General features: G+C 38.0%; 1 protein-coding gene across 5 annotated transcripts in view; it reads right to left on the bottom strand.

Annotated features, from left to right (window-relative positions):
- Positions 1 to 27547, bottom strand: part of LOC106879863 (dual 3',5'-cyclic-AMP and -GMP phosphodiesterase 11) — a 237633-nt gene that overhangs the window by 152600 nt on the left and 57486 nt on the right. For all 5 annotated transcript variants that reach the window (XM_089349480.1, XM_089349481.1, XM_014929581.3 and 2 more), the window contains one exon: positions 13389 to 13550. In XM_089349480.1, the coding sequence (XP_089205606.1) occupies positions 13389 to 13550 (162 nt within the window). The remainder of the gene's footprint in view (positions 1 to 13388; positions 13551 to 27547) is intronic.

The raw sequence follows: 27547 nt of genomic DNA on the forward strand, positions 1-27547 counted from the left end.
CACATAACTTTATAAATGAACAATCTGGTGTGTTTATTTTAATGGCCCATCAATGTATACAGTGCATTTCTCTGCCCTAGGTGTCAAGAAGACACTCGACAAGAAACAGAAACAGAATTCAAAGAAGATGACAATGAGAATAATAATAATTTTTTTTTCAAATTTTGGTACACGACCAGCAATTTTTTTTGGTGGAGGATAGTTAATGACATCAACCCCAGTGTTCAACTGGTACTTATTTTATTGACCCTGAAAGGTTGAAAGCAAAGTTGACCTCAGCAGAATCTGAACTCAATAGTACATAAGGAGTCAGAAGAAATGCCATTACACATTTAGCCCCACAAGCTAATGATTCGACCAGTTTGTCACCTTAATAATAATCCTTTCTATTATAGGCACAAAGCCTGATATTTTAGGGAAGGGGGTAATTGATTACATCGACCCCAGTGTTCAAATGGTACTTATTTCTTTGACGCCGAAAGGATGAAAGGCTAAGTCAATCTTGGTGGAATTTGAACTTTCAATGTAAAGAGCCTGAAAAAATGCCACTAAGGTCCCATATGCTAATGATTCTCACAGTCTTAATAATAATAATAATAATAATAATAATAATAATAATAATGATAATAATAATCCATTCTACTATAGGCACAAGGCCAGAAACTTTGGGGGAGGGGGACAGTTGGGTACATAGATCCCAGTACTTGACTGGTACTTAATCTATCGACTGCAAAAGGATGAAAAGCAAACTTGACCTGGGCAGAATTTGAACTCAGAACATAGCAAGGGGCAAAATACCAAATTGTTTCATCCAGCATGCTAACGATTCTGCCAGCTCGTTGCCTTAATAATAATAATAATCCTTTCTATTATAGGCACAAGGCCTGAAATTTGGGGGGAGGGGGCAGTTGATTACATTGAACCGAGTACTCAACAGGTGCTTAATTTATTGACCCCAAAAGGATGAAAGGTAAAGCCAACCTCAGCCAAATTTGAACTTATGGGAAAAGGTTGTCATTGAAGATGAAAGGAAGGGTCTACAGGTGTTGCATGAGAATTGCAATGCTGTATGGGAGTGAGGCAGGGTGTTTGAGGGAGAGAGGGAGATGGCAATTTTGAGAAGGACTGAGAGAGCAATGGTGAGAGAGACGTGTGGAGTGAAGCTGTTTGATAAGAGGAGGACTGAGGACTTGATGGGGATGCTGGGGTTGGAGGAATCGGTGGAACAGCTGGCAAGGGCGAATGGAGTGTGGTGGTATGGGCATGTGTTGAGGAGGGATGAAGAGCATGTTCTGAGGAGGGTGCTTGAGCTTGAGGTAAATGGACAGCGAAAAACAAGGAAAATGTGGAGGGACAGGTGGAGGAGGAGATTGGGAGGGTTGGCTTGAGAAGGGAGGATACCCAAAACTGGGTACGATGGTAAGACTGCGTGAGGGCGGTTGCTATGGCATTGAAGTAGATCCAGCCATCTCCGTTAACAGGGACAAAATCCAGATTTAAAACACTGGATGATGATGATGAACGTAGTGATGGGCAAAATACTGCTAAGCATTTTGTCCACCATGCTAACAATTCTGCCAGCTCGCTACCTTAATAATAATAATAATAATAATAATAATAATCTTTCCTCATATAGGCACAAGGCCTGAAATTTGGAGGGAGGAGGCTAGTCGATTACATCCTCTCCAATGTTTCACTGGTGCTTAATTTATCAACTCTGAAAGGCAAAAGCAACCTCGGGGGAATTTGAACTCAGAACGTAAGGATGGACGAAATGCTGTTAAGCATTTTACCCAGCATGCTAACAATTATGCCAGTTCACTGCCTTAATAATAATAATAATAATAATAATAATAATAATAATAAAAATAATTCAATAATTTTTGAAAAGAATGTAGTCTGTGTTGCATTTAGTGCTAATAACTATAGGCATCTTTGTAAAAGTTTGATAAACACACACCATATGTCCTGTGTCGTATGTTTATAGAGTATATCACAAACACAGCTACAGTATGCAAGAGAAACTGTCTGGCAAAGTACCAAATTTAGAAATTTTATGAGTCTGGCTATGGAAAACTTAAATCGTTTATCATTCTGAAATCAATAAATAATTATTTCATTCTTTGGCACAAGGTCTACTTGTAAGAAATTCCTCTACTTTTGTTTGTTTGTTTTTATTTATTAAAACCTCAGTATTTATTTAAAGCAAAAATAACCGTGGCAAGAATTTGAAATTTGAAATTCTCACCATACACCAGTATTTATTTACCATAAATGCTAGAGGATCTACCAACCATATTAACCATTTTGATACCAACCTGCCTGAACCAGCCTCTCATTCTATGATACAAACTTCCCGTTTTAGAATTACTGATATCAGAATTTTCCACCAAAGATTTATGAGTGCAAGTGTGGCTGTGTGGTAAGAAGTTTGCTTCACAACCACATGGTTCCAGGTTCAGTCCTACTGTGTGGTGCCTTGGACAAGTGTCTTGTACTCTAGCCTTGGTCCAACCTAAGCCTTGTGACTGGATTTGGCAGGCAGAAACTAAAAGAAATCTGTTGTGTGTGTGCATTTGTTTGTGCTTGTTGTGTATGTGTGTGATTGTCCCCCATCAATGCCTGACAATTGGTGTTGGTATATTTACGTCTCTGTAACTTAGTAATCTGGTAGAGATGTTAGACCATTGGTTAAAATGCTTTGCAGTGTGAACTCCAAATCTTTTGTGTTGTGAGTTCGAATCCTATTGCAGTCAATTTTATTTTTTATTGTGTTGATGTTGATAAAGAAATGCCAGTTGAGAATGGTAGACTCCCAGAATTGTCAAAGCATTACAAGGGATGCCTTGTGCCGACTAGTCTTTCTCTGTGCATTTTGCACTTAAATCCTCTCTCATTGGGAAAAATAAGAAAAAATGGTGACATTTGTCAGAAGTTCTGACCAACAGATAGTATCAGCAATGGAAAAAAGCTGATGAAAGCATAATTCCCTTTGGGCAGTCTTTATTTCCATGGATGTTGTGTTATACACAGAATACTGCATTATTTACATTGAAAAGACCCCTTATATAGACTCACGGTGCATAAAAGCATTCATATTTATGCACCATGAGCCCTTTTGAGAGGTCCTCTCAAAGTAAATAACACAGTATTGTGTGTTCTAATACAACCTCCATGTTAAGTCGGAGATTACCCCTTGGAATTAATACTGCTTCTGTCACAGTTATAGTTTCCTTCAGTTAGATTGAAAGCTCAGCCATCAACATCACCATAGCAAGTCAAAAATAAACAGCATTCTGCAAAGAAAGAACAATTTCTTGCTCTAAGCTGATGAAGTGCTGAAAAACTGACATGTTTTATAGTACTTGTTAGTATTCAGCACTGATTTTGAATTCTGTAGATCAGTGCTTCTCAAACTGTCTGATGTGGCATGACGGCAGTTTTTTTCCAATGTGTCAGGGACCAGGAATATTTCTTAGTAATATTAATTTATATCGAAAACAATTGCCAGTGCCCCTGGACTGGCTTGTGTGGGTGGCACATAAAAGACACCATTTCGAGCGTGGCCGTTGCCAGTATCGCCTGACTGGCCTTCGTGCAGGTGACACGTAAAAGCACCTACTACACTCTCTGAGTGGTTGGCATTAGGAAGGGCATCCAGCTGTAGAAACTCTGCCAAATTTAGATTGGAGCCTGGTGTTGCCATCCGGTTTCACCAGTCCTCAGTCAAATCGTCCAACCCATGCTAGCATGGAAAGCGGACGTTAAACGATGATGATGATGATGATGATGATAATACAAGCTGACAATTGTTTTTTATCTTATATTTATTTTGTAAACAAATAATACAATATTACATAAGCATTTTATAATGTTTCTTTCTTTTCTGGGAACTTGCCGCATGCTGGCAGCTGATGGCTCACGGACCAGCATCGGCCTGCGGACCACCACTTTGAGTAGCAATGGTGTAGATATAACTGAGAAAAAGAGATGGGAGTCTGTGAGAAGCTAATTTACGATAGACATAATCTATGATCATAGAATTATTCCATGGTGCTCCAAATAATTTGGTAATGAATGTGAAAAAAAATAAGAGAAAATTGTAGTGTAGAGGTGAAGCATTTGAGTGGACGTTATGTTAGACTGCTAACTCATAGGGTCAGGAGCTCATAGAAGGGTCTTTTGTTGTTTTGCTTTTTTTTTTGCATATTTCAGCAGCATGCAATTACATGTGGCTCAGTTCACCAAACTGTCAGGAATAGATCAGCCTACCAGATTATTTAGTAATGTTATGAGAAATAAAATGGTATCCTATCCAAGAGAAAGAGAGAGAGGAGAGTGAGACAGACAGACAGACAGACAAAGACAGACTGACATCTTTCATTTAACCCTTTTGTTACTAAATTTCTGTTGAAATACACTGGCTTTGTTTCAACTAATTTTGAAAATAATGAATAATTTAGTAAAATAACTGTTGTTATTAAGCTGGTGTAGGGGATGTAAATTAACATGAAGGTTTTAATGTAGATTATTTTAAAACAAGAAACATGTATCATGGAACCATGTGTGGCATCAAAAGGTTAAATGAAAGATGAGGTTGTGTCCTCCTCTCTCTGTTCCTATTCTGGATAGGACACCCTTTTATTTCTCATAACAATACTAAATGATCTGGCAAGCTGATGCATTCCTCAGTCAGGTGAACTTAGCCACATACAATTAAAATCAGTGTGAAGCTCTGGGTCTTACAACTTCCATAAGAACTCAGTTGACATTCAGATATATTTTTAAATGAGGATAATACAAAGGAGATGAATGCAATTGGCTATGACACCATGAAAGTTAGAAAAAAATTCCAACCAATCAATGAATGCTATTGGCTATGACATCATGAAAGTCAGAAAAATCCAACCAATCGATGAATGCTATTGACCACATTGTGAAACCAATCACATGACTAAGGCTGTTTGTGAATGGTATCCAATTAATCTACTGCCAGCTCACTACCTGGCAACTGGCTGTGTTTTTGTTTCTCTTGTAGCAAGCCAGTCAAGCGATGCTTCGGCCAACAAAATCCAGAATAATTTTATAAGTGAAAAAATAAATAATCAGATATATATGTTGCATGAAGATAAGTAAATTAAATTAGCAAGTGAAGTCCCAAGCAAAACAATGGCTTATCTTTTATTAGTTTTTACTAAGACAGGAATCTTAGCTGTCCAAATCTTTACACCAAGTAAGGATTAGTGTTACTATTTACACAGCCTTGGTGAGATTAGTAGCTATTTTAGTCTTAAGATTTTAAGCTAAAAACCAAGAGACATACATTGAACAAGAATACTGTAAAACATGTAATTAGAAGAGCTTATATGTTTGCCAAATTCCAAATGACAAGGACTAATGATGTAATAACAACTATTATGAAATGAAAACTAATTAGGTGAAATAGACAAACTATTTTGCCAAATGAGTTTTGATTCATGAGCTAATTAACTCATGATTATCTGCAAAATTAAAATTTTTGCTTCCTCCATCAAAAATTGTATATGTGTGTTGGTGTATGAGTGTGCACATACATAAGCGTAGATGTTTATATATATGCCAAAAATCATATAGATAAGGTAATAGGGTGTGTATATGTGTATATATGCACACACACACACACATACACAGTGTATGTATGTGTATATGTGTACATGTATATATATATAGATAGATATATATATATATGCACATACACAAAAAATACACACACATACACATTCATGTACACTCTCTTTACTCTTTTTCTTCTTTTACTTGTTTCAGTCATTTGACTGCGGCCATGCTGGAGCACCACCATCAGTCAAGCAAATCGACCCCAGGATTTATTCTTTGGAAGCCTAGTACTTATTCTGTTGGTCTCTTTTGCCAAACCGCAAAGTTACGGGGATGTAAACACACCACCATCTGTTGTCAAGCGATGTTGGGGAGACAAACAAACACATACATATTTATATATACATATACATATATACGATGGGCTTCTTTCAGTTTCCGTCTACCAAATCCACTCACAAGGCTTTGTTCAGCCCGAGGCTATAGTAGAAGACACTTGCCCAAGGTGCCACGCAGTGGGAATGAACCTGGAACCATGTGGTTGGTAAGCAAGCTACTCACCATAGATATATGTACATATGTTATATGTGTGCTTGCTTAAGCAAGATTTGCTAGATATGCAGATATGTTCATGAACACACAACAAATGTTGTGACATAAGTTTTAGCTTTAAATTTCTGGTTGTAGCAGATTCACTTAGTTTCCTATCATCTTTGGAAATAGCACAAGTTCTCATTTCTTCATGCTCGGAAAACAATAAAAGAAATGACTTACTGATAACTTACTTTTAAGGCGGCGAGCTAGCAGAAACGTTAGCACGCCGGCGAAATGCTTAGTGGTATTTCGCCTGCCACTACGTTTTGAGTTCAAATTCTGCCAAGGTCGACTTTGCCTTTCATCCTTACGGGGGCTGATTAAATAAGTACCAGTTATGCACTGAGGTTGATATAATCAACTTAATCCAAAACTGCAGGGTCACATGATTTCACCCTGCTGTGGGTTTCCTCAGAGACAGATGTCCCGCAGTGTAATAACAGCTGAATCTCCTGTCAACAGCATATAGAATCTCAGTGTCTATGCAGGCACCTGTTTTTCTATTGTTCATAATCCATGTCAATTACAGGTAATTATTCTTTATTTTATCAACAGCAGAAGGATAAAAGTAAAGTCAAACAGCGTGGAATTTGAATTCAGCACATAGGAGTGTAAGGATGATAATTCATAGAAACTTGGTTATTTTTCATGTAATAAACCCATCAAGAAGCTTTTAGATTACAAGAACATGCAGCTTTACATACATAACTGTAAATCGCTTCTGTATTTAGTTAGTAAGAGGTTTTATGTAAATTTGTGTGTTGAAACAAATACTATGTCTAGGGAGGGTCACTATGCTAATAAAAATTAAACACATGCACTATTTCAGTACCACATCTTTATTTAACCAACAAATTATCCAATGGTTTGTTTAATATATTGACTGAACAATCAATCAGTTGTTAGTTTTCTCTGTCAGAGTCCTTTTGTTGCTATTCGCAAACTTGAAGAGTGAAGGCATGTCATCGAAGAGGTTGTGAACAGCGACAAAAGGACAGAGAAAACCAACAACCGATCAGTTATTCAATCAACACATTAAAGAAACCATTGGATAATTAGTTGGTAAAATAAAGAAGTAGGATTGAACCTGTGTGTGTGTTTATTAAATTTTTTATTGGCATAACGACCTTCCCTAAACACAAGATGCAAATTTAACACTTTTAGTACAATATTTCTTTTGAAATACACTATTTTTGTTTTAGTTGATCTTGAAAATAATGAATTTATCAAAATAACCTGGTCATTATTAAGTTACGTTCAAGCTCCACAAACATCAATACACAACCACAATAGAAGAAACACGCATTCAACAAACCTAGAACCACTTGGTTTAGAAACAAACTTCTGAAGCCCGAAACCATGTACTAGTTATTCCTTCCAAGATGTGTACCAAATATTTCAAATGTAATGTTAACTGTAGAAATCTTACATTTTCTAAAAGAATATCAAAATTCTAGTTACCCTTTCTTTTCAAATTAACAAAGCAATGTCCAAACGACATGAAAGTAACTAAAAAGAGCTATATTTCATTTGAGAAAACAATTACTTTTTTCTTATGTATATTTTAAATTTTTGTTCAAATGTTTTGAAAATTAAAAAAAAAAAACATAAGTTTGCTAATATTTAAATTCAGACACGGCATGAAAATGTATCAAAGAGAATATTTTAAATTTCAATTTATTCTTTATATATATTTAAAAATTTGTTTCATACATGATAATAGTTTCATATGATAATATCTAAAGAATAAATTTTAGTGACTTTCACATTGAAATATTAATTTTCTCCATTGTTTAATCAAGATAACATTTTTCAATTTCCTTTAGCAAGCTTGTGTTAATTATTAAAAAAAAAATTAAAGTGTAATTTTCAAGCATTCATTTAATTTTTTTTTAAAAAGTAGAAAATGGTGTATATATAAGATATAATACACAAGTCATGTCTGCTATTAGAATCACATATAAAATATAAAAATCAAGTAGGAGTATCTCACAGTCTGGGAAATTATTTAAACTGCCTGATCATTCTCTAAAGTTCACAGGTTCAAAGAGCTACTATTGAAGTGGATAATAAACAAATAATCATTTGGACAGAACACTACTCTACTACATAAGCCAATAAGGGAGCCACAGCATAGTCATTTGCTATGCTAGAAAGAGCAGTCAAATCTCTTTCAAATCACACGACTTCTGACCGAGTCCTCTGGAAATATGCCGTGCATGAGAAGACCCGGCAAGTCAAGTGAGACCTAAATCTAAGACTTCAGCCAGCCCACTTATGCGTACCTTCCTTCATTGGACACTAAACTCCACTTGCAAAGACCTGTTGAAGCAAGTGAAATCGAAATCGAATAAAATTCGACGACTGGCACCCATGCCAACGTCGTCTACTTCATTGGACACGAAACTCGGCTTGCGAAGACCTGTTGGGGCAAGCGAAATCGTCATGGCACCTGTGCCCAGCATGGCCTTCCTGGTACTTGTGCCAGATGGCACGTATAAAGACATTCGAGCGAGATCGTTGCCAGTGCCGCCAAACTGGCTCCTGTGCAGGTGGCACGTAAAATACACCATTTTGAGCGTGGCCGTTGCCAGTACCGCTTGACTGCCCTTCGTCCTGGTGGCACGTAAAAGCACCTACTACACTCTCGGAGTGGTTGGCGTTAGGAAGGGCATTCAGCTGTAGAAATTCTGCCAAATCAGATTGGAGTCTGGTGTAGCTATCTGGTTTCACCAGTCCACAGTCAAATCGTCCAACCCATGCTAGCATGGAAAGCGGACGTTAAACGACGTTGATGATGATTTTCAAGAAAAGACAGACACATCAAAGGTTCATTTGATCGGGGTTGACTGAGCTTAGATTAAACAAAAACAACAACAAGCATATTGTCTGTACTACTTATTCCTGGGCACATGGGTGAACTGAGGCATTATTTTAAATGCACATTAGTAGTTTTCAGATATGTAATAAAATGTCTCTACAATAATGTTGAAAATTCAGGTGTGCAATAAATTTTTAGAAACGTTTTGTTGTAAAGACCTTTCTATTGCAAAGCTTAAAACTATTAACATACATTTAAAAAATGACTCAGTTCACGAATAGTCACCTACATTGATAGGATGGGTAAAGGTTTATTTATCATTTTTTAAGCAACTTATTGTTTGATCCAAAGATCAAACAATCTCAACCAGGTTTGTTTGTAAGGTGTTCCACAAAGATCATATTACTACTCAGCCTTTTCTCCTTCAATAAACAAACACAGAGGGATACATATGTGCACATAACACCAAAACATTTAGACTTACATACAAACACATATATACATAAATATGCATATGCATGTTACAAAAATATACATATGCATATACATTATATATATATATATATATATATATATTATACACACACACACACATATATATAGGTGCAGGTGTGGCTGTGAGGTAAGAAGCTTGCCATGATTCCAGGTTCAGTCCCACTGCATGACACCTTGTGCAAGTGTCTTCTACTGCAGCTTCAAGCCAACCGAAGCCTTGTGAGTGGATTTGGTAGGCAGAAACTGAAAGAAGCCCGTCATATATGTGTGTGCGTGTGTGTGTGTCTTTGTGTCTGAGTTTGTCATCCACTATCGCCTGACAACTGATGTTGGTGTGTTTACGTTCCCATAACTTAGTGCTTTGGCAAAAGAGATTCATAGATTAAGTACTACGCTTATAAAGAATAAGTCTTGGGGTTGATTTCTTCAACTAAAATCCTTTAAGATAGTGCTCCAGCATGGACACAGTGAAATGACAAACAAGTAAAAGAATAAAAGAATATCTATATTTATACCAAATGTCTGCCACTGAGGAACCCAAAACAGGGTAAAATCATATGACCTGGCAATTCCAGTGGCTATGTGAGTGTGTGTGTGTGTGTGTGTGGTGTGTGGTGATGCAGGTGTGGTTGTGCAGCAAGATGTTTACTTCCCAACCACATAGTTCCAGGTTCAATCCCACTGCATAGTGCCACAAAAAAAAAAGCATGCAGCAAGTTGTTTGGTGTTAGGAAGGGTATCTGGCTGTAGAAATCATGTCAAACTAGACAGAGGAACATGATGCAGACCTCAGCCCTGTCAGATCCTGTCAAGCCAGCCAACATGTCAGCATAGAACATGGATGTTAAATGGGAATGATACAAACACACAAACACAAAAACACACACACACAGTGCTGGTGCTATGTGAAAAGCACTGAGTCCACTCTGTAAAGTGGTTGGTATTAGGAAGGGCATCCAGCTGTAAAAACCATGCCACAACAGTGGGGTTGATGCAGTCCTCCATCTTGCCACTTCTTGTCAAGCTGACCTACCAATGCCAGCATGGAAAATGAACATTAAATGATGCTGGTCAGATACATACACACACACATATATATATATATATATGTATAACATAATACATAAATGAAAGTGATGACGAACATAAAAAGTACTCAATACCAGAGGGTAAAGTATATAAAATTCTTCATTATTCAAATTGTAGTTAGTCCCCATATAACTGGTAGTGTGGGGTAGGGGCAATATACTCATTGTACCAGTAAGAGAACCAAGATTTTGGATGGGGTAACAACAATAATTTGAATAAAGAACTACAGTGATAACACACATGCACACACACACACACACACACACACACACACACACTAAGCTGCTCAGTATTTCATTATTTACATCATTTGGTTTCCTTCCCTTAAAACTATGTCAAGTTGTCTGACATTTAGTTATATCATGCTACAAAGATCATTTCCCGTTTATCTCAACACTACAACTTCAGTCACTCTGCAACTATAATCTTTTTATGAATGACCAGTCATTTTCTAACCATTTATATATTATTATTATTAGAAGTTTTGGGTGTTTTTTTTCTCCCCCTTCAAAACCATAAGAGTATTTATTATCACTTGGTTGAAACTTTGAAAAACGTTTTACATAAAGAATAAGTCCTTCATTATTCTTCTTCTTCTTATTATTATTATTATTATTATTAACTTCATTTTTGCACAGTGATGACCTTGTTAACACTGACTCATTTAAATGACTCCCTGTCAAGTTATGTATCCTCAGAGAGACAGTACTTTCCTCAGTACTTTCCACCGGGGCTTAAGACAATTACATCGACTTAACCCCTTCCCTCCAAATTTCAGACCTTGTGCCTTTAGTAGAAAAGTTTATTAAAGACAGGGAGCTGGCAGAATCGTTAGCACACAGGGCGAAATGCTTAGTGGTGTTTCACCCATCGCTACATTCTGAGTTCGAATTCCACCGAGGTCGACTTTGCCTTATCCTTTCAGGGTCAGTAAATTAAGTACCACTGAAACACTAGGGTCGATGTAATTGACTAGTCTCCTCCCCCAAAATTTCATGCCTTGTGCTTATAGTAGAAAGTATTATTATTATCATTAATCATCATCATTATTATTATTATTGATATTATTATTATTCATTTCTTCATTTGCACAGTGATGATCTACAGGGGCTCATTTAAATGACTCCCTGTCAAGTTATGTATCCTCAGAGAGACAGTACTTTCCACGGGGGTTTTGAGTCGATGCAATCAATTTAACCCTTTCCATGCCCCAAATTTCATACCTTGCGCCATTAGTAGAAAATATTATTTAAGGCAGTGAGTTGGAAGAATCATTAGCACACCAGGCGAAATGCTTAGCAGTATTTCATCTGTCGCTATGTTCTGAGTTCAAATTCCGCTGAGGTCGACTTTGCCTTTCATTCTTTTGGGGTTGATAAATTAAGTACCAGTCAAGTACTGAGGTCGATGTGATCAACTTACTCCCTCCCCACAAATTTCAAACCTTGTGCCTATAGTAGAAAGGATTATTATTATTATTATTATTATTATTATTATGAGGCAGTGAGCTGGCAGAATCATTAGTATGCCAGGCAAAATGCTTAGTGGAATTTCATCTGTCATTACATTCTGAGTGCAAATGCCACCAAGATCAACTTTGTCCTTCATCCTTTCGGGGTCAATGAAATAAGTCCCAGTTACATACTGGGGATGACATAATCAACTAGCCCCTTGCCCAAAATTTCAGGCCTTGTACCTTCAGTAGAAAGGGTTATTATTTTTATTATTATCATTATTATTATTATTATTATTATTATTATTATTATTATTATTATTACTACTACTATTTGGCAGAATTTTTTGAGTATTGGAGAAAGTACTTAAAACTATTCAACCAGGGATCTTAACATTTTGAATACAAAACCTGCAAGTGGAAGCTTTGCTTTTATCTTTCTAAATCAATAAAATAAAATCTAAATCAGACACTGGGGCCAATGGTATCAACCAACCCTTCCCCTTAAATATCAGGTTAAATGCTTAAATCAAATACCATTCGTGGTTTTCTTCTTTTTTATATTTTCCCACTGTTTTTATGTCTAATTTTTAATGTTAAAGATGAAAAGATTTAGTTCATTTGGTCAATAACATCTTGTAGCAGCAACTCGAATAAATTTTCTTTTCGTTTTATAGTTGAATGTCAATACTTCCATTAATGATGTAGTTATAAAATTAAAATATTAAGTAGGTTTCTCAGACAAAGTGATGTACAGACAGACAAGAAAGCAAGTGGAGTTGTGAACCTTGCCCGTTGGTGTTAGAAAAACAAAAATAACTGAAGTGGAAATAACAATTGAAATTATGACTAAATGGTAAAAAGTCAATAGTTTGGCACCGCCCACATTGTCATCATCTTTCTCTAGAAAGATCTAATTTTTTTCTCTGTACAGAAAACTGTTCAGTTTTAGACTCAAGATAATTAAGAAAAATAATAAACTAGTTCACTAATAATTGCTTAAAATTTGGGTACAAGCCAGCAATTTAACATAATGCAAAAGAAGTTGTCCGTTTCCAGTCTTCTGTGAAAATATCTCGCCATGGAAAAAATATTACATTACTTGAAAACAGGTGAGGGTTGGCAGCAGGAAGGGCATTCAGCCAAAGAAAATTTGCTTCAACAAATTCCATTTGACTCCTGCAATCATGGAAAAATGGACGTTAAACAATGCTGATGTCTAGAACTTGGACCAAATGATATAAGAGAGCAAAATATATGTTAAAACCTGGGGAAAAAAATACAAAGAGGATTTGGGAAATTTTACATAAATTCATTTATAAAATCAAGGCAGGTATATACCTTTTCATCTTTTACATCAAAGGGCTCGTCTTTTCCACTGAACTTGTTGACTGTCTGTGCAACTCCGATCACTTCACCATCTCGGTCTTTAATTGGCATGCTGAGAATGCTGTGTGTCTTGTAGCCAGTTTTTTGATCAATCTCATAATTAAAGCGAGGATCCTGAAAGTAATGGAAAGAGAGATAAATAGACAGAAGTTGCAATTCTTCAAAATCTATGTAGTTCTTCAAAATTTTTTGAAAGGGAAACCAATTAAAATATCCAGTTGACAATCAATGTTGGTTTGTTTATGTTTCTGTAACTTAGCAGTTCAGCATAAAGGATTGATAAAATAAGTTCCAGACTTCAAAAGAAAAAAGTACTAAGGTCATTTCATTTAACTAAAAGTTCCTCAAAATGGTGCCCCGGAAGGGCCACAGTCTAATGACTGAAGCAAGGAAAAGATAAATGCCATGAAGCATTCTGTCCAGCATTCTAATGATTCTGCCAACATGATGATAATTCTTTCGAATTTTTGGCCAGCAGCTTTGAAGTGAGCAGACAAGTTGATAATATCAACCCCAATTTTTGACTTTTATTGTATTTTATCACCCCAAAGAAGACAAAAACCAAAGTTGACCACATCAGAAATTGAACTCAGAATGTAAAGAAACAGAAACGGTTTCTGATTTAGGTTTGAGGCCAACAATTTTTATTAGAAGAGAGGTTAGTCATTTACATCAATCCCAGTACTTGACTGATACTTTATCAACCCCAAAAAGGATAAAAAGCAAACATGACCTTAGTAGGATTTAATCATCATCATCATCGTCGTTTAACGTCCACTCTCCATGCTAGCATTGGTTGGACGATTTGACTGAGGACTGGTGAACCAGATGGCTACACCAGGCTCCAATCTGATTTGGCAGAGTTTCTACAGCTGGATGCCCTTCCTAACGCCAACCACTCCGAGAGTGTAGCGGGTGATTTTACGTGCCACCAGCACGAAGGCCAGTTACTCGATACTGGCAACGGATTTAAACTCAGAAATATAAAGCAGCAGAAAGAATGCCTAAATTCATTTCCCCAGTGTTCTCATGACTTTTTAAAGATTCAAACACAAAGCATAATTTATAACAAAAATCAATATATTGTATTTTTCAAGGCAAAGTATAATTTAGTTTGACACGACCATTTTTTAGGGGCCCTACATGACACTGTCACTTCGTTATTTTGTTATTGGCATCAAGATTAAATACTAAAAATTTGATTGATCTGTCTTAATTGCACTAAGATTAAAATCAATATGGCTATTACCATGACACTCATTATCATCATAGTCATAATCATCATTGTTATTAATCGGTATCTTAATGTCTTTCATTTAATCAGAAATTACAACTTGACAATATCTAACATTTATCAAAGGTGCGGAAGTGGTTGTGTGGTAAGAAGTTCGCTTCCCAACCACATGGCCCAGAGTTCAGTCCTGCTGTGTGGCACCGTGGGTAAGTGTCTTCAACTATAGCTCTGGACCACCCAAAGCCTTGAGTGATTTGGTAGACGAAAACTGAAAGAAGCCCACTTTATATATATACATACATATATATATATATATATATATATATATATATATATATATATATATATACATACATACATACATACATACATACATACATACACATGTGTGTGTGTGTCCCATCACCAGTTATTAGTGTGCTTTCATAGCCATAACTTAGCAGTTCGGCATAAGAGACAAATAAATCACCAGGCTTAACCAAAGTAAGTACTGGGGTTGATTCGTTTGACTAAAATTCTTCAAGCAGTGCCCCAGCATGGCCATAGTTTAATGACTGAAACAAGTAAAAGGTAAAAGATTTCAAAGGCCTTTAGTAGAAAGGATTATTATTATTATTATTACTATTATTATTATTATAATAAAGGATTATTATTATTATTATTATTATTATTATTACCTACTAAAGGCCTGAAATTTTGTGGGGAAGGGGACTAGTTAATTACATCAACCCCAGTGTTTCAGTGGTACTTATTTTATTGATCCTGAAAGGATGAAAGGCAAAGGTGACCTCGGCAGAATTTGAACTCAGAACATAATGATTGGTGAAACACTACTAAGCATTTTGTCCAGCATGCTAACAATTCTGCCAGCTTGCTGTCTTAATGATAATCATCCTTTCTACTATAGGCCCAAGGCCTGAAATTTTAGGGGAGGGGACCAGTCGATTACATCGACCCCCAGTGTTCCACTGGTACTTATTTTATCAACCCCGAAAGGATGAAAGGCAAAGTCAACCTCAGCGGAATTTGAACTCAGAACATAAGGACGGAGGAGATGCCGCTAAGCATTTCACCCAGTGTGCTAACGGTTCTGCCAGCTCGTCAATAATAGTAATAATAATAATCCTTTCTACTATAGGCACAAGGCCTGAAATTGTTTATTTTTGGGTGAAGGCTAGTTGATTACATCAACCCCAGTGCATAACTGATACTTATTTAATTGACTCCGAAAGGATGAAAGGATAAAGTCGGCCTCAGTGGAATTTGAGCTCAGAACGAAAAGCTGGACAATATGTCACTAAGCATTTTGGACAGCATGCCAAAGATTCTGCCAGCTAATAATAATCATCATCATCATTTAACGTCTGCCTTCCATGCTAGCATGGGTTGGACGATTTGACTGAGGACTGGTGAACCAGATGGCTGCACCAGGCTCCAATCTGATCTGGCAGAGTTTCTACAGCTGGATGCCCTTCCTAACGCCAGCCACTCTGAGAGTGTAGTGGGTGCTTTTATGTGCCACCAGCACGAGGGCCAGTCAAGCGGTACTGGCAATGGCCACGCTCAAAATGGTGTTTTTTACATGCCACCTGCACAGAAGCCAGTCCAGCAGCACTGGCAACGATCTCGCCCCAATTTTTTTTTGTTTTTGGCACTGGGAACAATCTCGCTTGAATTTTTTTTATAATAATAATAATGAAAAAATGAAAAGCAAAAGGAAATTGTACTGAAGGATTCTAAGAATGGTAACCTTTTAGGCGCAAAAAGAATGGCCAAATACATAAAGCTGATGGCCAGGTGTGGTTGTGTGGTTGTGCTGGCATGTGTGGACAATTTGATAGGATCCAGTGAGCCACGGGGCTGTATCAAATTCCATTGTCAGTTTCAGCATGGTTTCTGGGGCTAGATGCCTTTCCTAGTACCAACCACTTTACAGGTTATACTGGGAGCTTTTCTTCGTGCCTCTATCCCTAGTTAGGTTGCCAAGTAACTTGCAAGACGTGCATGTGTATGTACATATGTATGTTTTGTGGCTCTTTGTCATAACTTGGCAAGCTGGATGAAAACGAGTGTCATTGTCATATATTAGGTATCTAATTTTCAATTTTCCATGGAAACATGTCCAGTTATTTTCTGACTATTTCTAAGCAGGAGACATTCAGCATTGCTTCATTGCAGAAATATAAGGACTTTCGAGCGAGATCGTTGCCAGTGCCCCTGGACTGGCTCTTGTGCGGGTGGCACATAAAAGACACCATTTTGAGCATGGCTGTTGCCAGTACCACCTGACTGGCCTTCGTGCCGGTGGCACATAAAAGAACCCACTACACTCTCGGAGTGGTTGGTGTTAGGAAGGGCATCCAGCTGTAGAAACTCTGCCAAATCAGATTGGAGCCTGGTGTAGCCATCTGGTTTCACCAGTCCTCAGTCAAATTGTCCAACCCATGCTAGCATGGAAAGCGGACGTTAAACGATGATGATGATGATGGTACCAAACTATCTAAGAAAACGTCAAAAGAGTTGATCAGCTGTTGCTATATAAATTATTATCCATCTCTGAAGAAGAATGGATGAGGAACAAAAATACTGAGAATACTCATTACACACATGTGTAGGATAAATAAATGCTTTTTTTCTTTCTTTTTTTTTTATAGTCAGATTATTTGGGAATATTTTTTGACATGATAGATACTTCTGACACCAAACCAGTCCATCAAATAATTTTTTTTCTGTGCAATTATCACAGAGCTAATGTCAAAATTTTCATTACAGATGATTGAGGAATGTGCTGTTACAATGCCATCCTTTATATTTTTGGTTCAGCTAAAAAACCACTTTGGTATCAAAGGGACTTTTATACAAACTTCTTTTTGGCTAGTCACACGTCTGTAAAGAGGAGAAAAATATATACATTGTTAATTGCACTAAGTGGTATATTATTGGTTCTTAGTAGCATCACCAATAATGTCTCAATAAATGTTAGCTTATAGGATTTGAACGCAAAAAAAAAGTGACAAAAGTACAGGCGGAGGAGTGGCTGTGTGGTAAATAGCTTGCTTACCAACCACATGGTTCCGGGTTCAGTCCCACTACGTGGCACCTTGGGCAAGTGTCTTCTACTATAGCCTTGGGCTGACCAAAGCCTTGAGTGGATTTGGTAGACGGAAACTGAAAGAAGCCCGTCGTATATATGTGTGTGTGTGTGTGTGTGTATGTGTGTGTGTGTGTGTGTGTGTGTGTGTGTGTGTGTGTGTTTGTGTGTCTGTGTTTGTCCCCCCCAACATCGCTTGACAACCAATGCTGGTGTGTTTACGTCCCCGTAACTTAGCGGTTTGGCAAAAGAGGCCGATAGAATAAGTACTAGGCTTACAAAGAATAAGTCCTGTGGTCGATTTGCTCGACTAAAGGCGGTGCTCCAGCATGGCCGCAGTCAAAATGACTGAAACAAGTAAAAGAGTAAAAAAGATATATATACATATTTATATGTATGTGTCTGTTTGTCTCTCCCACCCCATAACATCGCTTGACAACCAATGCTGGTACATTTACATTCCCGTAACTTAGCAGTTTGGCAAAAGAGACAAATAGAAAAAGTACTAGGCTTACAAAGAATAAAGTCCTGGGGTCGATTTGCTCAACTCCAGCATGCCCACAGTCAAAATGAAAGCAAACAGATGTATTAGTATAACGCTCGGGAATTGAAAAAGTCTTTAACGTTTCGAGCCTATGCTCTTCCACAGAAAGAAACAAGGTGCTGGCATAGAAAAAGGGACATAAAACAAATGAACATATACATGAGCTTCTACTAAGGTTACTTTCAATAAAGTAAATGGTGTGTAGAACTGAAACACAGTTAGATTTCAGAGTAACATTGGAAGGAACTGGATATGTCTTTTGGAATGTAGAGACAACAAACCACAGGTGAATATTGCATTAAATTCTCCATAGATCATTGTAAAAGATTCATTTGCAGAACGGCCTTCTGTCAGCAGAGTAATGAGGATTCCAAGATTACTAATCAATACAGCTGAAAACAAAATCTTATAACAGTTGCATTTGCTGTTTAGCACCAACTGAGCCCTGACTGAAACAACCAAAGATCAAAAGCATTCCAACCATGACCATCTAGTCCTACTCTGGAGCATTGTTTCTCTAACTATATTACCTTACAGCCACCTCTCCTTTCTCAAGATGGCAGGAAAAAATTTGAAAGAGATCTGGCTACTATTTCTAGCAGATGAAGCAACCACATAGAAGCAGAAGTTTCTTCATTGGCACATCCAACAGTAAATGTGAAATGCAAACCATCTGAAAATAGCTGTCTTTTAATAAAAACATGTTGATAACATTTTCTTTTTAAGTAGGTCAGCTAATTAAAAACAGTTTAAATTTATCTTTCCATTCTACCTTCGTCTCTTACATAAAAACAGAACTTCAAATTTAGAAGAAAAAAAGATGAGAGAAAAATCGTATTTAGAAACTCTGGTGAGAGCAGAAGGTCTTCAGAGAAGACACTCCTGCACATGCAAGTGCTTTGACCCCTAAATCCTTACATTCTAAGGGGATAAGGTTGCATCTAGGTCATGACTCTTGGATCATCTCCTGTCGCATATTCTGTGTTATGTCTGCATTGCAACCCTCCTGGGTGGTTAAGGTACTCCTGAACCAAGGTACTTTGGTGTTGCAACCAGTTCAGTCTAAGATAGTGGAGGCGTATGGCCCAGTGGTTAGGGCAGCGGACTCGCGGTCATAGTATCACGGTTTCGATTCCCAGATCGGGCGTTGTGAGTTTTTATTGACCGAAAACACCTAAAGCTCCACAAGGCTCCAGCAGGGGATGGTGGCAAACCCTGCTGTACTCTTTCACCACAACTTTCTCTCACTCTTACTTCCTGTTGTGCCTGTAATTCAAAGGGTCAGCCTTGTCACACTCTGTGTCACGCTGAATATCCCTGAGAACTATGTTAAGGGTACACGTGTCTGTAGAGTGCTCAGCCACTTGCACGTTAATTTCACGAGCAGGCTGTTCCGTTGATCGGATCAACTGGAACCCTCGACGTCGTAAGCGACGGAGTGCCAACAACAACAACAGTCTAAGATACTATTTGATTGTAGAGTATATTAAAGAATGAAAAATAAATGCCCCTTTTTAAAGCCTAGCCAGGCTCATGGGCCCAGTTTCCCGGTTTCAATGGCGTATGTGTTCCCCAGCCAGTCCATCACAGCGTTACTCATTTTTGCCAACTGAGTGGACTGGAGCAACGTGAAATGAAGAGTTTTGCTCAAGAACACAAAGCGTCACTCGGTCCAGGAATCGAAACCACAATCTTACGATCATGGTGCTGACATCCTAACCACTAAGCCACGCACCTCCACAGAGTATATTAAGCCTTATGTAATTCACTGGCACTCCTCTTTGACCAGATCCACTTGGAACTCTTAGCTGTTTCTGCCATTGCCTTAAGTATAGTATTTAGTTACAGAGAAGAGGCAGGCCTGGAGTGGAGAGAGAGAGAGCATTTCGTTGACGAGATCACAAATGGCAACAAAAGGACTTTGACAAACTGATTGATTAATTACCTGAATGAATAAATGAATAATCAAACAATGGATCAATTAATTGGTTACATAGTTAACTAATTGACACATAAAAAATTAAGTGAAACAGAATCTCTGTGCATGCATGCGTGTGTGTGTGTGTGTTTATAGGCATAATGAAACCTCCCAAGATATACCATAAAACAGTATAACTCTTGGTTAGTGTATGAACTGTGTTGACACAAGGCAAAGCAGGAGAGACAGTAGTAGTAACAGAAATGACAGCAAGTATAAACAGTTTGATTGTCAGTGAGTTGCTAAAATGTATTGGTGATAGAACTAAATGGTCTTTTCTTGAATGCAGTCTAGAGTGAATGTCTGTGTATTAACAACAGCTGCACTGTTCCTATATGTAAGCAGTTTTGCTACAATAAAGGACTTAAGCTTTGTAGATCAGCAGCTTATGAAGAATGAAGTATATATCCTGATTCTGAAGAGGAACCCTAGACTGTGTGATGCAGTGTTAGCAATGTTACACATGTGAAGGTGCATGGCTCAGTGGTTAGAGCATCAAGCTTATGATCCTGAGGTTGAGAGTTTGGTTCCCAGATCAGGCTGTGTGTTGTGTTCTTGAGTAAGACACTTTATTTCACGTTGCTCCACTTCATTCAGCTGCAGACATGAGTTGCAACATCACTGGTGCCAAGATGTATCGGCCTTTGCCCTTCCCTTGGATAACATTGGTGGCACAGAGATAGGAGGCTGGTATGCATGAGTGACTGCTGGTCTTCCATAAACAACTTTGCTGGACTTGCGCCACAAAACGGAACTTTCTAGGTGCAATCCCATAGTCATTCATGACCGAAGTGGGGTCTTTACTTTACTTTTTATACATGTCAAAGCAACAAAAGATTAAAAGGATTAGCTATTTGTTGACCTCAAGCACTAGTATGGCTGTGTGGTTAAGAAATTCGCTTTGCAACCTCACAGATTTGGGTTCAGTCCCACTGTGCAGCACCTTGGCAAGTGTTTTTTTCAACAGCCCCAGGCTGATCAATGCTTTATGAGTAAATGCGACACACAGAAACTGTGTAGACGCCCACATGTGTGTGTGCGCCTATGTGTGCGTGTGTGTGTAAACCTCCTGCCACAGCTTAACTAGTGGTGGATTGTTTCATTCTCCATAACTTAGCAGTTCTGCAAAAGAGATTGATAATGTCAGTACTAGTTTTTAAAATAATATAAGTTCTGGGGTTGATTTTTTTGACTAAAAAACCCTTCAAGGCAGTGCTCCAGTATGGCCACAGTTCACTGACTGGAACAAGCAAAAAATTACCAAATATATTTGGGTTATTCATGACAAAAAGAGAGCAGAGCATGATTTTGTTTCCTTCATACGTGTAGTGGATGTATTTTTGCACTGTTGAAGGAGATGCTAAAACAGATACCAGTAATGAATATGCACACACATACAGAAACACACACACACACACACACACACACACACACACACACACACACACACACACACACAAACTGGCACTCTTTTGGTCACGATGATGACGGTTCCAACTGATCTGATCAATGGAACAGCCTGCTCATGAAATTAACATGCAAGCGGCTGAGAGCTCCACAAACACAAGTACCCTTAACATAGTTCTCAGAGAGATTCAGCATGACACAGAATGTGATAAGATTGGCCCTTTGAAATACAGGTAGAATTCATTTTTCCCCACCTAAATGGACTGGAGCAACATGGAAAAAGTGTCTTGCTCAAGAACAGAACATGCTGCTGGGAATTGAACTTATGACCTTACAATTGTGAGCCAAATACCTTAACCACTATACCACACACTTTCACAAGTACCAGTTATACCATTAATATGAAAGGAACCATAAAATATTGACCAAGTATCTACTGAAAAGCAAAAATAAACCCTATCATTAACCCCTACAGATATATTAGTTTGTTTTTCTTTTATGGGTGGGGGATTGTTTTCTTACACCAAGAAATTGTAACGTTATGTCTTTTCCTAGCAGCATTATTGGTCATCCTTATCACCATTCAATGTCCACTTTTCCATGCTTGCATGAGTCGGAAGGAATTTGTTGAGGCAGATTTTCTGCAGAAGGGTGCTCTTCCAGTCCCAACCCTCACCTGTTTCTGAGCAAGATAATACTTCCCCATGGCCCAACATGTTTAGCAATATTACTTGTATATAATGGTGAATCCTGCTCAAAACCAACACATGGTATCATGACAAGGATACCACACACACACACACACACATATATTTATATATATGTAAATATATTATACAAGGTCTGATTAATAAGTATCCGGACTGTTGCCATAGTAACAAAGCTGAAGCACACAGAGCGTAGCCACTTGGCAAGTGTCTTGTACTATAGCCTCAGGTCAACCAAAGCCTTGTGAGTGAACTTGGTAGGTGGAAACTGGAAGAAGCCCATTGTGTGTGTATGTGTGTGTGTGTGTGTGTGTGTGTGTGTGTGTGTTCATGTGCGCATGTGCTTATCTTTGAGTCTGTCCTCTCCATTGGTGTGTTCAGAAAAAGAGACCAATAGAACAAGTACCAGGCTTTACAAAAACATAAGTACCGAGGTTGATTCATTCAACAAAAATTATTATGGGGAGATTGTCATGCATGGGTGACAACCGGTCTTCCATAAACAACATTGCCCAGACTTGTGCCTCAGAAGGGGACCTTCTAGGTGCAATCCTATGGTCCTTCATGATTGAAGGTGGGGTCTTTACTTTTTACACATCATCATCATCATCATCATCGTTTAACGTCCGCTTTCCATGCTAGCATGGGTTGGACGATTTGACTGAGGACTGGTGAAACCAGAAACCTACACCAGGCTCCAATCTGATTTGGCAGAGTTTCTACAGCTGGATGCCCTTCCTAACGCCAACCACTCAGAGAGTGTAGAGGGTGCTTTTACGTGCCACCGGCACGAAGGCCAGTCAGGCGGTTTATTATTATTATTATTATTATTATTATTATTATAGGATGTTTGTTTGTCCTTACGTTCTGAGTTCAAATTCCACCAAGGTCAACTATGTCTTTCATCCTTGTAGGGTCAATGAAATAAGTACCAATTACGTACTGAGATCAGTGTAATCAACTAGCCCCCTCCCCCAAAATTTCAGGCCTTGTGCCAATAGTAGAAAGGATTATTATTATTATTATTATTATTATTATTATTATTATTATTAAGTCCATCTTTATGTTCTGAGTTCAAATCCTGCCATGGTCAACTTTGCCTTTTGTCCTTTCAGGATTGATAAAATAAGTCCTAGTTGAGCAGTAGGGGTCAATGCAATGAACTTATCCCTTCCTCAGAATTGCTGAGCCTTCTACTTTAGCCTCAGGCCAACCAAAGCCTTATGAGTGCATCTGGTATGCGGAAACAGAACGAAGCTTGTTGTGTGTATGTGCGCACACGTGCCTTTGTATCTGTCACTCAGCACCACTTCACAACTGGTGTTGGTGTGTTTACATCCTCAAACCTTGTCAGTTCAGCAAAGGACTAAATTCCAGGCTTAAAAAAACCTTTAAGTACTGGTGGAATCAATTCGTGAGACTAAAACTCATCAAGGCGCTGCCCCAGCATGACCCCAAGTCTAATGACCGAAACAAGTAAAAGATAAAAGACGAAGCTGATTAAGATTAGGAGGATCAGCTAATCATGCCCCAATCCCTTTTTGTCAAGGCAGTGCCCCAGCATGACCACAGCTCAAAGACTGAAACCAGTAAAAGAGAAAGACATACATGACAGCCTTCTTTCAGTTTCTATCACCCAAATCTATTCACAAGGCATTGGTCAACCTTAGGCTAGAGAAGAACACACTGTCCAAGGTGCCACACAGTGTGATTGAACCCAAGACCACATGATTGGGAAGCTATATAACCACACAGCCATACCTGCAACTTGAGTGATTTAAGACGAAACACTGCACTTGAAAACTGAAACAGAGTCACAAGTAGAATTTGGCAACGAATATACATTGCAGTCTCAATTGTTTAATTATTATACAATATAATTAATTGGCTCTTTACAAATTATAATATAACAATTGGCTCTCAGCAAATTATAAGATAAATTCAATTGAAACATAACTACACTTCAATTATTAACATTTAGTCCACTGAAGATAACTTTCAACAAGTTCTGATGAATATTCAGGATGGTTTGGTGAAATGAAGCACAGAGAATAAAGTGTGACGTAAAATAATTAACAAAAAATAATAAAGGTGAGAGGAGATCAAGGCTCTTTCCAAGCCATAGGCTCACAATATCAGTTTCCTGGATCTGTAGTGTGTATATTCCACTATTGGAAAGCGGCAAGTTGGCAGAAACATTAGCATGCTGGTGGGGTTCATTCCCACTGCGTGGCACCTTGAGCAGGTGTCTTCTACTATAGCCACAACCAAAACCTTCTGAGTGGATTTGGTAGACGGAAACTGAAAGAAGCCCGTCGTATATATATATATATATATATATGTATGTATGTATGTGTGTGTGTGTATATGTTTGTGTGTCTGTGTTTGTCAACCCAACATTGCTTGACAACCGATGGTGGTGTGTTTACATCCCCAGTAACTTAGCGGTTCGGCAAAAGAGACCAATAAAATAAGTACTGGAGTCGATTTGCTCGACTAAATGCGGTGCTCCAGCATGGCCGCAGTCAAATGACTGAAACAAGTAAAAGAGAGAAAAAAAGAGTATGAAGACAAGGAAGAAGAGGTGACAAGTATCTAACAAAGACAAAAGCTTTCAAAGAAATTGTCTCCTAAGACAGCATGTTCAATAAAGCTACCTAGGTGGACATTTACCATCTAAAGAACGAAATACTTAAAGCAATTTCAAAAGAAATTTTATATTCCATGGTATATAAGACCCCAGTCTTATATACCAAGTTACCCCTTTAGCAAGTTAATTTTGTTCCTGATGCTCCCTTTTTCCTGAAATTGGGGTGCTTCTAATATACCCCTTGTGTCTTTTATGTCATCAAATACAGAATATATTTCATGGTTCTCTATAGAATTCCAGCTATCTTACTGTTTCAAAATAATTGTGGAATTTTCATGGGTATTGCTAGTTATGATTAATAGCAGCAGCAGCAGAATTGCTAATAGCATTTCCAAAAACGAGGTCTTTGGGGATTTGCTTGTGCCAGATTCCAAGAATAACAATGTTAGGCATCCCACAGTAACAGCTGAGTTTCATGTTTTTTCTTCTTTTTCTCACAACAGCAAAAGAAAGAATTACAATGAGAAAGTGTCAACCATACTGACCAACAGGCCTGCAAGAAAGCCTCTACAAAGTCATCTGATCTGCTAGAAATAACAACCAAATACACTTCAATTATATCTTATAATCTTAATTAAGGAAAGGACACAATGGCAAATGTAATCTCTGAGACATTCTTCACCCTTTTGATTCCAACCAGTCTGAAACTAACACTGGTTCTACTCTATAATTTTTCCCAAGGATGGCTGCTGTGATATAAATTTCACAAATTATGTGGTTGCAAAGATCACTTTGTAACCAGATAATTTTAGGTTCAGTCCCACTGCAAAGTACCTTGGGCAACAGTTTTCTTCTATAACCCCAGGTTGACTAATATCTTCTGAATGAATTTGGTAGACAGAAACTGTGTAGAAGCCTGTCATGTGGATTTGGTGGACTGAAACTGAAAGAAGTCCGTTGTATATGTGTGTGTGTGTGTGTGTGTATATATATATATATATATATATATATGTATGTATGTATGTATGTATGTATGTGTGTGTATATGTTTGTGTGTCTGTGTTTGTCCCCCCAGCATCGCTTAACAAACGATGGTGGTGTGTTTACATCCCCGTAGCTTAGCGGTTCGGCAAAAGAGACCGATAGAATAAGTACTAGGCTTATAAAGAATAAGTCCTGGGATCGATTTGCTCAACTAAAGGTGGTGCTACAGCATGGCCACAGTCAAATAACTGAAACAAGTAAAAGAGTAAAAGAGAAACAAAAGGAGCATATTTCCACAGAAATTTAGGAACTAAGGGGTTTTAAAGACCAGGATGGACATGATCAGGTAGCACTGATCATACATCTGGTCAACCAGGGCTGACTCGGGGCTCAATGACAACTTACTGCTGTCGAATAACAAAATAACAGAATAACAGAATAAGTAAATGGGAGGATTCATAGCAAATACATTGTTAATATATGTGCCATAAATCTTACTGAACTGCTTTGTTTATTGCTAACATATGTATGACAACCTAAATACTGTAATAAAGAGAGAGAACGCAGATGACCGAGTTGATAAAATAGCAACAGGCTTGCTTTTTTTAATTTGTCCTCAATGTTGTGTTTTGTTGAGGGCCAAAACCTTTCGCTCTCATTAGTTAAGTCCACTTAGCTGTCAGTTATCACTGTTGCATTTGTTACTGTTTAGTTCCAGTTCAAACACAATCAGGTAGAACCGTGATAAAAAAAAAAGCATTCCAGCCATGACCATCCTACCTTGGTCTTCAGTAAGTATTTTAGAATAGCATTATCCAATGTACACCTGTTTGCTTTGTATTTGGTGGGGGGGGGGGGGGGTGCTTGTTTTTTTAATCCTTCAGCATTTAAACCCGCTACATCTGGCCGAAATACTCTATTTGTTTTATTGTCCAAGCTGGCATGATCAAGCCTTTCACACCTACCCTACAAAGTCATTCTAAACATAAACAGCCATACCATCAAAGCCTTAAAGCTAAGAGCTGGTCCCTGATTAATTCAAGATAACGTGAACAAATATACATTATATTTGACAGAGTAATCTGAATGCTGAGGGTTGAAAACATGTGAGGGAATGATTTGAAGGAGATTTAGCTGCTATTCTTAGTAGATCAATGAACTATGTAAAGGCACCCTCATAGCTGGAAATAGGTACCAAAGGTAACATACTTCAATACTGTAGACAGTACCAGTGTTATGGTATTCATCATCATCATTCCCTGGAGATTACTATCTCAAGTCATATGACTAACAGGACAGGTTACCCGATTTCTTATTTCTTTATTGCCCACAAGGGGCTAAACATAGAGGGGACAAACAAAGACAGACAAAGGGATTAAGTCGATTACATCAACTCCAGTGTGTAACTAGTACTTAATTTATCGACCCCGAAAGGATGAAAGGCAAAGTCGACCTCGGTGGAATTTGAACTCAGAACTTAACGGCAGACGAAATACTGCTAAGCATTTTGCCCAGTGTGCTCACGTTTCTGCCAGCTCACCACCTTATTTTATAGTTACCCAATTTCTATAGTGTA

This window comes from Octopus bimaculoides, chromosome 3, assembly GCF_046866305.1.
Source record: "Octopus bimaculoides isolate indiv1 chromosome 3, ASM4686630v1, whole genome shotgun sequence".
In the NCBI taxonomy this organism is placed as follows: domain Eukaryota; kingdom Metazoa; phylum Mollusca; class Cephalopoda; order Octopoda; family Octopodidae; genus Octopus; species Octopus bimaculoides.